We start from the raw sequence: 17,508 nt of genomic DNA on the forward strand, positions 1-17,508 counted from the left end.
TGTAAAACGAATTTTTGGAAACAAGATGATGGATGGATTAGTTAGAGGTCCATTCTCCACACATGACACATTTGTATATGAATCGATTGTCCAGTTGCTTTTCACTAACTACTAGCCTCTCTGCACGCACTAACGTGCATGCGAGAGGCATTTTTGTATCACGGGCGCTACGCGCCCCTAAAGGTGTATTGTGTTAGTTTTTCCTATTGTAATTGTCAAGATATACTTTAAATGTATTGTGCAAAGAGGAACTTTTTTTATCATGCACGTCCTAAAAAATTATCATGTTTTTCGTTTTTACTTTGTGTAAAGTAATGATTTAAATGTTATTCATGCACTTATCAAACAACATACGATTTTAGATGCAAGTTCCTACCTAAAGCCTATGAACAATAGCAAGTATATGTAAATAAAAAAAAAATTAGTAGATGAAAACAGTAAGTACTCGTAGCAAAATACAAAACAATTTAAATGTCAAAATATAAATCCTACATAACAATATGTACATTATTCACAATACTCATAGAGTCTATATGTCACTGTGTCTTTTGAAAAGAAAGTTTACATATTGACATCAATGCTGCAATTTCCACCCATTTGTTCATGATTGATGCTTCAAATTTTCATTGCCAATCTACAAACGATAGTGAGAAAATTAAAAATCAAATAAAAATAGTTAATTGATAAGTGAGAAATGCATAATGAAAGGTTATCGTTAATAAAGCTGTTACCTATTAGGAATCACCATAATTAGCTGGAATGAAGCAAGACTTCTTTGTATACTACATTCCGTGTAAATACACCTTGTTGGCCTACTATGGAGCCACTTTTTACTAACACGGTTGTGGTTGACTTTGAGACCCCCCTCGATAAAGCCACATATAATTGTCCATGGCTGAAGACATGATCTGGAAGGTAAATGCCTACATGTGGTATTGTCTGACCCTGAGATTTGTTTATAGTGATAGAGAAACTTAGTTTCACTGGAAATTGCTTTCTTGTAAGTTCAAATGGAAGCCCAGCAGTATCAGTACTTTTGAGAGGGATTCTTGGTAAGAAAACTCTGGATCCGGCAAATTGTCCAGTTAGAATTTCAGCATCAATAAGATTTCGGTAAGAACCACGACACAATAATCTTGTACCATTACACAATCCCAATTTCGAATCAATATTTCTTAAAAGCATGATTGGAGCACCTCTTTTCAGAGTTAACTTGTGCGGAGGCAAACCACCAAGTGAGATTGAATTCAAGAACTCTGGCTGATACAAATTCCTTGCGTCATCCTCAACTGAATCAAATGAATACATTGTCTCTTCTAAACCCGGAAACATATTGATAATCTTTTCATTCAACATATCAACGTCTTCATTTGTAGGAGTTACCACTGCCCTTTCCACCATGTAGGTTGCATCATTTATATGATCCTCTAAGTCAGGGAAGATTTTGGCAATTAATTGATTAATGGAATGCTCACTCTCCCATGGTATCACCATGCATTCAGGTAGTTTTACCATATCATCCATAATAACATCTTCATTCCCATCACCAACACGAAGTAAAAATTCTGAAAATTCACAATCATTTATGGATCTCATGTTTTGTTTGAGTTTTAAAATCTTTACTTGTGACCAAAATGATGCCTTAACAACACTTGCTTGGATTAGTTCGGACTTAGTTCTTTTCCGGATAACAGGAAGAACTTGTCGAAAATCTCCCCCAAATATCATTATCTTCCCCCCAAATGGTAAGTCAATATCTGTTAAGTCTCTGAACGTTCGATCGAGTGCTTCAAATGCATGACGATGCGTCATTGTTGCTTCATCCCAAATAATTGCCTTTGCCTTTTGTATTAGCTTTGCTAAATCAGATTGTTTACTGATCGAACACATCGATGATGCATCGAGACTAAGTGGTATCTTGAATTTAGAATGTGCTGTCCTCCCACCAGGCAATATCGTAGCTGCTATTCCAGATGATGCTGTTGCTAATACTATGTGCCCCAACCTTCTCAAGCTTGCTAACAATGCGCGATATAAGTAAGTTTTTCCAGTTCCACCAGGACCATCCACAAAAAAAGTTGCATTATCCGATCGTTGAACTGCACCCATTATTATGTTAAACACACTTTTTTGGTCATCATTTAAGCGTTCAATTGCATCAAGATCTTGTTGTGGAATACATATGGATATTTCATCTTCAATACATCCAGTCATTCCTGAACTTGATTCATTTCCTCTTGTCATTTGGGGCAAATCAAACTCGTTTATACTTTTGTTAAATTGAACCAAAAGTATGTTCAACTCACGCAAGAGTATGTTGGTAGCAAGTATGGGAGTTATGTTAGTCATGGAAACATAATCTTCCATCATGAATGGACAGAACTCATCCCATAACCCTCGAACACCAATTGGTGCACAATATACCAATATGGTGACGAATAATCTTCTTAAAGCCAACGGCATCTGAATTGTGGAGGCCTCTAACAAACATTGTCGAATACTGTCATCTCTTTCTAACAAACCTCGTTGTTCTGCTGCCTGCTTAAATGTTGGATGCAAAACCCCATTAACTGTTCTCAAGTTTGTGAAGGATGTTGGTCCTCTAACATGATTAAGAAGAATCCGAAGGTAAAATTTTTCGCCTTCAGCAGGTGAAACTGCATATATTCGCCCAATAACCTTGTTACGATTCTTTCTTTTAGACCACTTTCTTTGAGCTTGAATCCATCTGTAATGTGATGGTATCTCCATGTATAAATAATGTCGCGCTTCTGCATCCACATGATTAAGTGTAAAAAATTCAGTCAACATTGTCTTTCTTGTACTCTCATCATGTAGAATATTTGTTATGCTTTCATCGGCACGAAACTGAACTTGGTGCATATTAGGAAGATGTATTTGCATTCGCTCAACAGATGGATAAATTCGATTAATAATGAACTTGAATATTTTCCATAATGCCTCTGGTGCGCAAACCCATCTTGCATCCTGAAACTGCTTTATTTCATCGTATTGAGGGTCTGATTGCACTTCAACTGTCACTCTGTCAGGGCCTTTGTAAACATACTTATATAAGTACTTGACACTTTTTATGCTTGCGCAAATTTCGACATTGATGTGACAATCATACCTTAACAGCAACCATGAATTATATGGAATGACCCAACTATTATCAACCATTATGTTTCCTTGTCGATTAAGTGAGACGGGCAATCGATTTCCTCGCCTTTGATAAATTGGATACGAATCATTCCCTTGAACGGTGACTGGTGCAAATGGTTTGGGAAACTTTCTCTTACAACTCCCATTTTTCATACATGGAGATAGAGGATTATGAATCCCACACGGGCCATGAATCATATGCTTTAACACCACATTATAAAGTTGAGGCTCTACATCTTCATTTGGTATTTCAGCTCTAACAATTCGGTCATACTCATCTGGGTTATTGATCTTATCATTTTCATCTAACACAACCAGCATATGCACATGTGGAAGACCACGTTTCTGAAACTCAATAACGTATGCGTAAGCAACAACACTGCCCAATACCCCCTTTTCAATGATGTCTTCTTTTAGTTGCTCAAGTTTTGCACGAAATACTCTAGTGAGTAAGTCAGGGCGATCTTGTGGAGTTTGTCCAGCGAGTAATTCGCTTTTGATTTCTTCCCAACTTGGGTTACATGTCATGGTAATAAAAAGATCTGGCTTTCCGAATCTTTGAACCAAAGTCATTGCGTCTTGATATCGTTGGTACATGTCACGTGGGCTTCCAACAAATGATGATGGTAAAATAATTCTACGCCCGATGCTACCTAATAATATTATATTTTCAATTAGCTGTATATATTGTACACACTTTAAACAAAGTTATATTTCTAAATAACGATGACTGAAACGATATATATACCTGCATTGTGTTGACCTGCATTTAGAGAGTCTTCAAGTCCTTTGTAGAGATCCGCTCTAACTGTGGCTTGATTAGAACGCAACCATCTAAGTTTTTGTGATTCAATTTTAATGTAGTTATCTACAGCATATTGTTGCAAGAGACGTCCACCTCGAAGCAAAAGTGATGATCCATTATGACGTATCTACAAAAGCAAATTTCATATATTGCTTTTAATATAGGAATCATCATTCATCTATATATACCGGGAAGTAAATTATGTTATTAGTACAAACCTGTAACATATAAGCATAATAGTCGCAACATGTTATTGCTCTTCCACCATCATCACGACTGTTAACATCCCATCCATATGTACCGTAAGGCAGCAATAGTGGATATTGTAAGGGATCATAAAATCCAACATAGTCTCGGACGTGAGAAAGTCTTCCACTAATTGTCTCCACCACGATATCCCTTCCATTTGCAATTGTGGCATTATCTCCATCTATTATAATTGCCGCAACTTGTGATGTTGATGGTAGACTATACTGACGCCGATCTATTGGTTGCTCTTTTAGGATCAACTTGCAATTCGGCAAATCTTGGCGTTGTCCGAGGCTTCGCAATGTATGAACAAAAGGATTATGGTTGTTCAACATATGTTGTATCTTTTCAACCACACGTCTATCTAAAACTTCACTTTCACACATTCGGTTTTCAACTTCATGCTCAGTGTCATATATATAAGCTTGTAAAAATCGCGGTCTGTTCCCTTCATTTGGTAAAAGTCCACCAATCTTATGATATAATGCACCTTGAGCACGAAATGTGTAAATCCCACGACCACCAATATTAATTCTTTCATCCACGTGTACTCCCATTGAAGTGAATGCAAATGCATGATTGTAAGCTCGAATATTTTGCCTGAAGTGTCTACCCTCATTTGTTTGGTCAGAGAAAAGAGCAACCATTTCTGGTGGGGATTGTATTGGGGGTAAAACAATTCTTCCTTTCAAGCAACACATATTCAAAGTTTCTCGAGCAAACAATCGTGCATAGCAGTACGAACATGTGGTTGGAGCAGATAATTGGCAACCTAGGATACCCCGATTCTCATTATAATTTCTAGCACAATTGTGGTTTCTTCTTCCTCTGGTTTGGCGCACATGACAATTGGTTCTATTTGCATGTTCTTCTTCTGATATTTTTACATGAATATCCAACATTCAGTATAAGAATTTTCTTTGTAACTAATCACATATCTATATAAAGATAAAATTATATACTAAGCTCACCATTGTGGGGAGGAATTGAGAGCATCCCATAAGATATTTGTGACCTATTTGAATGTGCCAACTGTCCCATATGAGTACGCATTCTAGTAGAAGTTTGGTCATCATGATTTGTGATATCTGACAAAACCCTTGAATTTGCGCTTTCGTGCTCAATTTGTTCTAATAAATAGACCACATTATAATACGATTAGTTAAAAATTTTGTGTTTAATATTTAATATATTTAGTTGTGAGTCTAATATTTCGTAAGACTACCACTAAAAATAACTACAACCTTGAGATCAATATGAAAGTATCGAAGAAAAGAATACAATGAGATTTCAATTCACTAAATTTTGTTCTTAAAAAATAACCTAATTTTTTAAGTGTGAAACAAATAGAAATAAAGAAATTGAAATAAATGCCAGGAATTTGTTGTTCTATATTACTGGGGTCGACCTCAACATCATAGTTAGCCAACTGAACCCGTTCTTGTATATTATTGGGACCTACTTGTTGCATAGTTAAAAGAAAAATTAGAAATTAGGTTTTTTTTTTTTTTTTTTTTGCATTAGTATGAGTTAAAGAAAAAGAAATATGAAATAAATACCAGGAATTTCTTTTTGTATGTTACTAGGGGATGTCATAGTATGATCATCATATAGAGTTGGAATTTGTTGTCTTTTTTCTTGTGCTATTAGACGTCGTCGAGCTAGATATCTTTGATGTTCTTCAGGACTCAATGATTGACGCCATTGTCTTGCACGACTTTGGCCACGCTCCATGGAAAAATTTATCTAAAAAATTAAAAATTAAATGAACCTAAATTGAATACAAATTCTGTTACATTCCATAAATACGAAAAAGTCTACGTAGATGCCTATGAACAGAAGAAGAAAAAACATTTATCTACACATCACTATAATACAAAAGAACAAAATAAAATGATCACAAAATACTTTTGAAGTGTAATAGGTATTAGTGCAACGAAATGACGGGCCTATATACACTTCTCGGTTGGTGTTAGGACTTGGATATGATTTAGCTTTCATGTTTTTTTCTTTTATAAATTAGCATTGTTTATAGAGTTATAATTTTTATGTCAACTGGATGAGTAGGATTTTAAACTTTTTTAATACCCCTAAACCCTATCATAAATGACGGATGTGGGTTGGACATAATATAAAAAGTTTTTAGAAATGTGTAACCCGTAATAAGAGAACGTGGGTTGTACATGAATATGACAGTTGCTGTTTGTTTGGATAGTTGGATAGTGCTTATATCAAAAATCGGAGTGATGTTTTCATCGTCCATTTTTTTAATGTAAGGGGCCACATTCATTGATGAAATTTAGGATGAAGCTTTGAGGGAGGGTTTGATTCATCCAACGAATAAAAACAATCTTGGCTAAGAGTGTAGAAAAAGTATATCTCACGTAAGCATCTCCTATGTGTGTTGTGTTTCATTTTACTATGTTACCCCTATTATAAGCAGTTACTTTTGTGTTGTCTTTTTTATTGAATGAGTACTTAATGTTGTCATCTACTATTATTTATTTATTTACATATACTTGCTATTGTTCATGGTCTTTAAGTAGGAACTTGCATCTAAAATCATATGTTGTTTGATAAGTGCATGAATAACATTTAAATCATTACTTTACACAAAGTAAAAACGAAAAACATGATAACTTTTTAGGACGTGCATGATAAAAAAAAAAAAATAGTTCCTCTTTGCACAATACATTTAAAGTATATCTTGACAATTACAATGGGAAAAATAGGAAAAGTACCAACTAACAAAACCGAAGGGAGCTAATGTATTTACCCTCATTTCTTTTTTTATATTTACTGTAACTTTTATTTTGAACAATACTATAACTTTTTTAATTCCGGTGTTTTTTTTTTAATTTGTTTTTTACACATGTGGTAAAGATGATTTTTTTAATTTGTGTTCTTAAATTGCCAACTACTGCGTATCAAATTGTGAGGGTTGGTTAAGCACGTTCATGTTTTTCTTTCAAGTTTTTTGTTTTCATTCCATCATTATTTTAAATTTTCTTATGTTTAATTTTTACTGTAACTTTTTTAATTTTAGGTTTTTGTATTTATATTCGTTTTTTACATATATAGTAAAAAAAAAAAAAAGTTGTGTTTTTCGATTAAAGTTTTCTATGTAGTTATTTTATTTTGTTTTTTTACCAATTTGTCCTAGTTTTTTGAAATTTTTTAGGTTTGATAGTGAAGAAAACATAGGGGCATTTTTGACATTTTAAAATGCTTCACCTATTTGGGCTTCTCCCTTTATATAGATAGAAGATATAGAAGATTTATATATATAGATTAACGCAAAAATGGTTTCCGTGCCAAATGTTTACACAAAATATCTTAAAAATATCTTCAAGATGGTTTCCGAACCAAATTTTTGCGTTAAGATATTTTGGGATCTTATCTATTGTTAAGATGTTTGGTACGTGCCCCTAAAAATGGTTTTGGGTTAAGATTTTTTGCGTTTGTAAAAACACGGGGTATTTCTAAAAAATTAGGACAAAGTAGGTTCTTGGAGCAAAGTACAAATGCTAAATTTGTGCCAATTTAAGTGGTGTGCAAATTTTACCCTTTAATTTAATACAAATTCATTTGAGATCAGGCCATGAAAACAGCCTTTTTTGTTTCAATTAATGGTTGTTTGTTTTCTTACACCTAACGCTAGAGTACAATGAAACACAAAATAGGCTAGGAAATCATTCATCATATAAGAAAGAACTTCGTACATAAGCAGGACCATCCAAATAAGATTTCAGGCAAAGAGGATGGTGATACACGAAATACATAGTTATTCTGATTGTATATAAGAATGATAAATATGTATTCGTCCATAAAAAAGAATGAAAAATAGGAGAAAAGTGCCAACTAACAGAACCGAAGGGAGCTAATGTATTTACCCTCTATTCTTTATGTCCCTCTTCTTTCTGTTGCATTTATGTTGGCGTCTTCAACCGCAACATACAATCTCAGTTTCCTATTGAGAAAAACAGAGGCATAAATATCATCTTATCCTCACAATACCACAAAATACAGCTTACTACATATTGGATTCTATTTGAACACTTTATTTTACCAAAATCTGTTAAAGATGAGTTGATTAAAGCTATAATTTGTTCTATTTTTGTAGACCTATATATTGAGTTGGTTAGATTGGGGATTCCAATTATTGGCTGGAATTTGGATGTAGACAGCGAACATGACTTGAAAATTTGCTGGCTTTCTTTATCGTCATGTATGGCAAATAGACAGCAAGCGAATGCTCAAACCTGGAATGTGTAGCCACTGGTATTCTCCATGTGTATCACTCCCGAAACACGTTAAAAGCTTTGGCAAGTAAGCAAACTGCAACATCGATACAATGACAAACAGAACTTCAGTTACACATTGCCAAACCGTCCAAAACTTTACTCAGCAAGAGAGCAATTAAAACATCATATTCTAATAAAAAAATTGTAAGGCTACATCCAAACTGAATTGTGCATCTTTAGCAAAAACTTATAAATAAAAAAAAAAAAATTAGATTGCAAAACTGTCTATGTAAATACTTAAAGTCATTGTAAAAGAATATACTATAATCGAACGAAGAGCATAAAACTCCCCTCGTTGCTTCAAGTCATTAAGCCTGAAATGCAATGAAATCAATTCAAACCACATATTACTGATGATTATTCTTAGGGGTGGATCATTTAAACATATTAGAACGATTATCCAAATATTGGTTGGATGATCGAAAATTTTACCTCTGCACGGATACTTGGATATGCATTAAGTTTGATAAGCATTAGTTCACGTTCTACTTGTGGCTCCCTTGAGATGTCTTCGACCTGATAAAGCAGAATTATAAGTGAAGATAATGTAGAAACTACCAAAAGGTTTTACACGAAATACTAAAGACGTCCACTAACCTTTGTCACATTCACCAACTTGTTGAGCTATTCAACAACCTGCCTCAACACCTTTTCAGTCCCAGACACAACTATGGTAAAGAAAGCCTTGTCCTTGTTCAAACCAACAGCATGAGACTCGATATTGTAACCTCTCGTGGCAAAAACTCCTGCTATTCGGTTTATGATTCCACTCTTATCCCCAACAAACACTGAAATAGTATGGCCACTTATTCATACCAATCTACGTACACAGTATTTCAATGTAAACATACACAGTATTTCAAATGTAAACCCAATTATCAATAAGAAAACAAAAATAAGCAGAAACCTGCTTATCAACAGACCTAAAATTGATTAATCATGTAGCTTTACAGCTAAAAAAGGGTACATACATAAGAAGCTGCGCATGCAGAACCTCAACTCACAATTGAGCAAATTAGGAGAAAAAACCCATATCATAATACAGTTGAAATACAAAACTATGCACAAACATAGGAACTATCTTACAATTGGGTTTTATAAAAAGGTGAGACTAAACCCAAAAGAACCAAAAAACCAGCAGTAAAATCAAACTAAAGAATCAAACCCCAAGAACAAAATCAGAAGAGAAAAAAAAAAATGGAGAAATTCGAAAGGGTAATGGAGAAATGGAGGTGAAAAGAAACGTACTGGGATCTTATGAAAAGGGAGACATGGGACTTGAAGTAGATGTAATCTCCGTGAAGAGTGAGAATTGAACTATATGCTAATCAAAAGTCCATGCAACTAATGAGGAAATTTTCGAGCAGTGCAACCAAGTAAATCCATGGAATTTTCAAAGCTTCGACACTGTAGTCCCAATCATTTTCACGAATCTGCAAGGAACAAAGAAAATGAAAAGAGTGAAAAATCAGAACTGGACTTGGGGATTTTACGTGGCTCTGTAGATGCCCAATCTCACCCATTGCGTAAGATAGTCACCATTCCATATTAATGACAGAAAAAAAAACCCATAAATGAACCCTAGGAAGTTGGGTACCTGGAGAAGATGGCAATGAAGGCGACAGTTTCAGTCACAAATAGCTTAATCAAAGCAAGATCCAGATGAACAACAAATGGGTAACTAAGACAGAGTGAGAGGAAGATCGAAGCTTACATGAAAGTTGCTGGTGCGGTTGGTTCTGAGTGAATTAGTGGGAAGAAAACTCCTTTGTATTTCTGCTAGTGCGGTTGGTGGTACGGTTGGAAGAAAACTGCAGTTTCCTTCCATTATCGCAAGGTAGTGGGAAGAAACTGCTTCTACTATTTTGTTAATATATTTTTTTATGACAAAATTATCCCTGTTATTTTGTTTGTATTATTCATCACGTCCCCTACTTTTAGTTGTTTCTTTTTGTTTAATATAATTTTGTGAGATATTAATATCTCATCATTTGGAGTTACCCATCACGTCCCTTTACTTTTATTTGTTGTTTCTTTCTTTCTACTGTAACCTTCTTTGTTATATATGGTAAAGATAGTTTTTTTTTTTTTTTTTTTTTTAATTTGTGTTTTTGAACTGCCCACTACTGCATAGCAGTTTATGAGGCTTAACTGTTAAGCACGTCCATTTATAGATTTTTTTTTATTTGTTTTCTATTCAGTAATGGTTGTTTACGAATTTGTCCTCATTTTCGAAACTTTTTTGGATTTCAATTGTGAAGAAAATGAAGGGGCTTTCTTGGCATTTTTGAAAGCTTCACCAAACTGGGGCTCTCACTTTATATATATAGATGATGCTCAACACCCCAAGTTAACCGTGATGCACTAATTAACCCTCAGATTTCCTTATGTCATTGAATTGGATGATGCATGCAACTATTCAAATTATTCTCCAACGGTCCTCAACATGAATGCATAGAAGAGATAGAGTGAGAGATCATTATGCTCTATGAAAATCATAAGTGTTGACGAAGCAATTGTAACTATGAATGCATGATACTCTTGCCAAGAATTCAATTAACACGGTTGTGACTAGCAACCTTCACTACTCATGTTTATAAACTTGTGACGATTAGGTGAAACTCGTTTATAAACTAGCATCGAGTTCATGCATGAAAACTAAGTATGCATCCTTAATCAACATACAAGAACAAGTTTTGAATAAAACAGATAATTGAATTGCAATCACAACTTAACAAATCACAATTGGAAGAAATCAATTCATATCTCAAACATGTTCATGGCTTCAAACTTTCCCCTAACTAATTAGGGGTTTAGCCACTCATGATTACAGCAAACTCAAAAGGTAACAAAGTAAACATTGAAAACGAGAACGAAGTACACCTAAGAACGCCCCAATCTGCAAGCATGAAACGTTCAAGGCCTCATTCCTCTCCTCATTGATGCGGCACAAGGGTCTAAGGATGTGTATAGATGATTATGGATGATGTAGAATGATGGATTTAAGTTTGGGATGGATGTAGGGGACGGCAAGGGTTGGTTTTGGGCAGAAATTATGGAGAATGGTGAAGTATGGATTTGTTAGAAGGATGGGATGATTTTCTGGCGTGAATGATGAATGAATGAAAAACTGTGGCTGCTACAAGGATGTTTCTTTATAGGATTTCAGGAATTAAAACCATAGGTTATTTAGGTAAACAGAAATTAAGTCAAAAGCCTCTAGAAATAGGAAATCAAATCAGAAATTTAAAGGAAAGTAATTAAAAGTTGCAGCAATGGCATAAAACACAAAAGGAATGTGTTTTAATGCAATGAAATAGGAAAGAATCATCTCCCTTGCACGGCAAGGAAGAGGAAAGGTCAAGCGAGGTGCGGCTGTGATGTAGGAAAGATTTAAATGTCCTAAAACTAAAGGAAACAAGGTTCCCTTGCACGGCAAGGGTTTGTAAGAAAATGAATGCTTTTTATTTATGAAATTAGGCAAGAATTTTGGAATAGAAAAGGGTATGTGAGTTATGGCTGAGCTTGGTATGAAAAAGGAATGTGTTTAAATGGTTTAAAACAGGAAACAAGGCCCTTCCTTACACGGCAAGGAAGGGAAACACAAAGGGGACACACGACAATGACTTTAGGTTTGCAAGGGACATTGTTTTATGACCTAGAATAGGTAGGAGCCTTTGATATTGCTGAAATATGGAGTCCTTAAAGATTAGGAAAGATTAAACCAAAATAGGAAACCTTGGCTTAACTTTCCTACTTCAAGTAGGAAACCTTCTTTGACTAGGATTCCTCATTTGATTAGGAATCCTCTTGTGATTAGAAATCCTCTTGTGATTAGGAATCCTAACTCAATTTGGTCTTCAATTTCGTCCATTTCTTTTGCTCCAAACATAAGTTATCCATTCCAAGTCCAATTTTGCTCCAAAATGCTTCAAAATGCACCATTTTGCTTCCTTAGCCATATGAACCTAAAAACACACAAAAGAAGCATAAAGAACTAAAATAACTAAGGAAACACAACGTCAATGCACGAGAACAATCCAATTAAGTCGCATAAATATGCTCCTATCACATAGGGGCTGTGCAATCTTGGAAAAGTCCTTGATAAATCGTCGATAGAATCCTGCATGACCAAGAAAAGAACGAACCTCTCTCACCGAAGTAGGAGAGGGTAAGTAGCGTACAAGATCTATTTTAGACTTATCAACTTCAATTCCTTTTTCAGAGATTATATGACCCAAAACAATACCTTGTTTAACCATAAAATGGCATTTCTCCATATTTAACACAAGGTTTGTTTCAACACATCGTTTCAAGATTAAAGTGAGATTATCCAAGCAATTATCAAATGAACTACCAAATACATTAAAATCATCCATGAATATTTCAATAATCCTTTCAACATAATCAGAAAAGATGCTAACCATACACCTTTGAAACGTGGCCGGAGCATTGCACAAACCGAATGGCATGCGTCGATATGCAAACGTTCCAAAGGGACAAGTAAAAGTGGTATTTTCTTGATCATCCGGGGCAATAACAATTTGATTATAACCAGAGTATCCATCAAGAAAACAATAAAAGGAATAACCTGCTAACCTTTCAAGCATTTGATCCAAGAATGGCAATGGGAAGTGATCCTTCCTTGTGGTGGCATTTATCTTCCTATAATCAATGCATACTCTCCAACCGGTTTGAATGCGAGTAGGTACAAGCTCATTCTCAGCATTTTCCACAACCGTCACACCGGATTTCTTAGGCACACACTGGATAGGTGAAACCCACTTACTATCCGAGATTGGATAGATGACTCCACAATCTAGAAGTTTGATTATCTCCTTTTTCACAACTTCCATCATCGGAGGGTTAAGATGGCGTTGAGCCTCTCTAGTTGGTTTGGCCCCCTCCTCAAGAAATATGTGATGCATGCATGTTGTAGGGCTTATACCTTTGATATCGGCCAATGTCCATCCTAGGGCAGATTTGAACTCTTTCAAAACTTGAACTAGTTTCTCCTCTTCTTGTGCCGTGAGGGATGAGGACATGATGGCAGGTAGGGTCTCATTTTCTCCCAAGAAAATGTACTTCAAATGGCTTGGTAATGGTTTTAGTTCAAGGCTGGCTGCCCGAATTATGGACGGAAGCAACTTGTTAGTCGAAATAGGAATTGACTCACAATTAGGAAACTTACCATCATGCGTAGGCAACAACTCAAGGGCAGCAACCATCTCACTAACTGATAGGAGCATATTTAAGTGATTTAGTTAGCTTGTTTTCTTACATTTATGTTGTTGGTTCTTAGTTATTTTAGTATTTTAAGTTATTTTCGTATGGTTGTAGGTCCAAATGGTTAAAGTGGCAAGAAAGTGCATTTTTGTGCATTTTGGAGCAGTTTTGGGCATTAAATGGATTGCACATGCTTGGAGCAATGTTGATGGACGAAATTGAAGTCCAAAGGAGTCTTGGAATCTACTAAGAAGATGGAAGAAATTAATTCAAGACTTCGAAGAAAAGGAATCAACTACAAAGAAGGAAACATGAGTCAAACTTCCTTATTTTGACTTACCTTTCCTAATCTCTTCCTACCTAAGTTCCAGCAACTTTGAAGGGTTCCTAATTAATTTAGGACACTTAAATATATGTCTAGAAAACTTAGTCATACTTCCTAATCCATGCCGCACCTATCTTTTCTAGATTTCCCTTTTTATTGCAGCAAATCACATTCCCATTTAGAACATTATTGCCGCAGTTTTCCCTTTCCCTTTTCCCAATTCCTTGCTGCATATTTAGTTTCCCTTTTTCCTCTTAGAATTCTGATTTGTTACCCTTTTTCCTTGAGGATTTGGAGCTAGAAACCTTCCCAAATTGATTACTTATTGCCCTAACCTTTCTTCCTCTATATATACATAAACTGCTGCACTTATGGGAGATTCTAGACAGCCATACACATCCATACGAATTTTCTCTCATTCTCTCCATTCATTCAGCCATCATCCACCCTCTACCACCATCCAACCTATCCATCCATCACCATAATTCATACCCAAACACCCTTGTGCCGCAACAAAGAAAGAGAAAGAAGAGAGGAGAAGCCTTGGACGTTTTGGCCATTCAAGCTTGGATTGTTGGAGCGTTTCTAGGTGTATTCAATCTTTGTTTTCAATGTTTAATTTATATTCTCTTTGTTTTGTTGTAAACATGAGGAACTAAGCCTTTTGGCTAGGGGGCCATTCAATACCATGATTATGCTTGCAAGATGAATTGATTACATCCAATTGTTATTTCATAAGTTGTGAATTCAATTTGTGATGCGAAAATTAACTTAACACACAAATTAACCCTCTTTTGACAATTGTAGCATATAAATAAGTAGGGATCGTTCTTACACCGGGGATTAGGAGGGATTGCTAAACACTCTAAACTGACTCAAATAAATAAAACTGACCTTTAAAACACTTAAACTCACTTAAAAAGACTCAAACACGTTCACAAGACTCAAAATAGGCTGAAAACACTCAAAACTGCCTTAAAAACACAATCTGGGCAGTTTTGAGCCTAAACACAAACTTGGACGAAAATTGGTTCTAACTTGACTCAAAACTCTTAAAAACACAATCTAAAACATATTTGGACCAATTAGACACTCTAAGACAATTGGAGATTTGGTTTTGGACGAAAATCAAACAAACAAAACAAATATGTAAACTAGGCAGATTTGGATGAAATTGATAAAATTAAGTGGATGGTGAGATGGCTAGGAGGTTTTTCTCCACACATGGCATACTTGCATACAACACAATCTTCAGTTGCTTATTCAATGAATTTATGAACCTCAACACCCCAAGTTAATTAGGTACGCTTAAATTAACTCTCAGATTTCCCTTAGGCCATTGAATTGAATGGAATTAGCGCATTGCAATCAAATTATTCCTTAAAAGTTTTCTATATGAAAGCGCATAAAAGAAAGACAATCAAAGATCATTAGGTTCTATGGAAATCATAGGTGTTGACGAGGCATTCGTAACTATGAAAGCGCATGATACTTATGCCAAGAATTTACTTATCATAATTGTGACCAACAATCTTAACTACTCATGAATATAAGTTCCCAACGATTAGGTGAAGTTTCCTTATACCCTAGCATCATATTTATGCATGCAAATTAAGTGTGCACTCTCAATTCATATACATAAACAAGTTTTAATTCAAACAGATAAGTAAATTGAATTCATCATTCATGAAATCACAACTGAAAGTAATCAAATCAGCATGCAAATATAACCATGGTTTCGAAATTCCCCCCTTGCCAAAAGGGGATTAGTTCCTCATACTTGCACAACAAAAAGTATTGAATTTAAACATTGAAATCATAAGAAAGGTTACACCTAAACGCTCAGAAATTCCAAGATGGATTTGATGCACGATTTGGCTCCTCCTCCTCCTCCTTGCTGCGGCACAAAGTGTGTGTGATGGAATTGGGGGTTTTGGATGGTGTTTCCTCGCTTGGAGGGATGGAGGATGGTTGATTATGCTGGGAAGGGTGCGGCAGATGTGTATGGATGTGTAGGGAGGTGTATGGAGGTCTAGAATGGAGAATGGAGGTGCGGCACAAGGGTTTCTGAAGAGCATAAGGGGGTTCTACGAATTTTTGGCTGAACAGATTTAGTGGACTAGGGCCCTAGGGTTCGGCTATGGTTAATCAAATCCACTTAGGATGAGGTTTTGGCCCACATAGTTTTATAAAAGGATTTGTATACCCAAATCCACAAGGATTAGGCCTTGGAAATCAGAATCCCAAAGGAATTGGGCCTAGGAAGGTGCGGCAAATTTAGGGGAGAGGGTTGCTTGGCTTGCAAGGCAAGGCAAGGCCTTCTAGAAAGGTTTGGTGCGCCACTTTTGTAGGATTTCTAGAAAGAATAGGTTTTGTGGCAGATTTGGGCCTTCTAGAATAGGATTCTTCTAGAAATAGGTTCTAGAATTATCCATTTAGGTCCCCTTGCAATTAGGATTAAGACATGATAAGGTTTGGATAGGATAAGATGAGATAAGGTTTGTATAATGTTTTGGATAATGTTGGATAAGGTTAGATAAGGTTTTGGATAATGTTTCCTCTTTTGAGCTCCCTCCTTATCCACTTTGTCCTTAGCTTATTTCCTTCCTCTTCTTATCACATTTTCACCTTCTTGAAGTCCAAATTCGTCCATCCATGTTAGCCCACTGTAAGCTCTCCACCTAGTGTCCAAAATAGCTCCAAAATGCACCAAAATGCACTTTCTTGATACCTTAACCCATAGGACCTACAAACACACGAAATTGAGTTGTAATACGACATTAACTAAGAAATAATAGCACAAATGCACAAGAATAATCTAGTTAAGTCGCCTAAATATGCTCCTATCAATTTGCTTAACTGTTTGATTAATAACTCATTCTTTTGTGTTGATTAAGGTGGCCACTTAGTTTTTCATGCAGGGATTTGAAGCTAAAATATAAGGGAATTTCACCTAATAGTTATAACCTTATATTTACTAGTAGTGGAGGTCGTTTATCGACGATCGCGTTAAGTGAATTCTTGGCAAAAGTTTCATGCTTTCCATAGTAACAATTGCCTCGTCAATACTTATAGTTTTCATGAAACTTAATGATCTTTGATTGTACCTTTATTGTGCTTTTCACGTAAGGGATGTTTTGAGTTGTTGTATGCGCATTCCCATCCAATTCAATAACTTAAGGAAAACTTGAAAGTTAAAAAAGTGCTGTTCACGGTTAACTTGGGGTATTGAGTTTCATGATTTATTGAAAGAAGCAATTGGAAATCAATTTGAATGCAAGTGTGTCATGTGTGGAGAAGAACCCTCTAGTTAGCCCATCATTCATCAATTCACCTAATTTAGTCTAAAGAATCTGTTTTCTTTGTCTTTGTCTTAATTTACTCAATTTTCGTCAAAACCAATTCCCCCATTAATTTAAAGTGTTAGATTAGTTAGA

General features: G+C 35.5%; 1 protein-coding gene and 1 pseudogene across 1 annotated transcript; both read right to left on the bottom strand.

Annotated features, from left to right (window-relative positions):
- Positions 1–587: 587 nt before the first annotated feature.
- LOC137721886 (uncharacterized) lies at positions 588–10,362 on the bottom strand. Its single transcript, XM_088700687.1, has 13 exons — positions 10,118–10,362; positions 9,769–9,953; positions 9,118–9,308; positions 8,953–9,036; positions 8,479–8,554; positions 8,110–8,186; positions 5,776–5,962; positions 5,591–5,674; positions 5,188–5,346; positions 4,186–5,090; positions 3,911–4,094; positions 732–3,815; positions 588–634 (listed from the first exon to the last, which is right to left on the bottom strand). The coding sequence occupies exons 7-12, from the start codon at positions 5,948–5,950 to the stop codon at positions 751–753; spliced, it is 4,572 nt and encodes a 1,523-aa protein (XP_088556813.1). The 5' UTR covers positions 5,951–5,962; positions 8,110–8,186; positions 8,479–8,554; positions 8,953–9,036; positions 9,118–9,308; positions 9,769–9,953; positions 10,118–10,362; the 3' UTR covers positions 588–634; positions 732–750.
- Positions 8,441–17,508, bottom strand: part of LOC148694365 (uncharacterized) — a 49,721-nt pseudogene continuing 40,653 nt past the window's right edge.

This window comes from Pyrus communis, chromosome 9, assembly GCF_041283825.1.
Source record: "Pyrus communis isolate YQ-2024b chromosome 9, ASM4128382v1, whole genome shotgun sequence".
NCBI lineage: Eukaryota > Viridiplantae > Streptophyta > Magnoliopsida > Rosales > Rosaceae > Pyrus > Pyrus communis.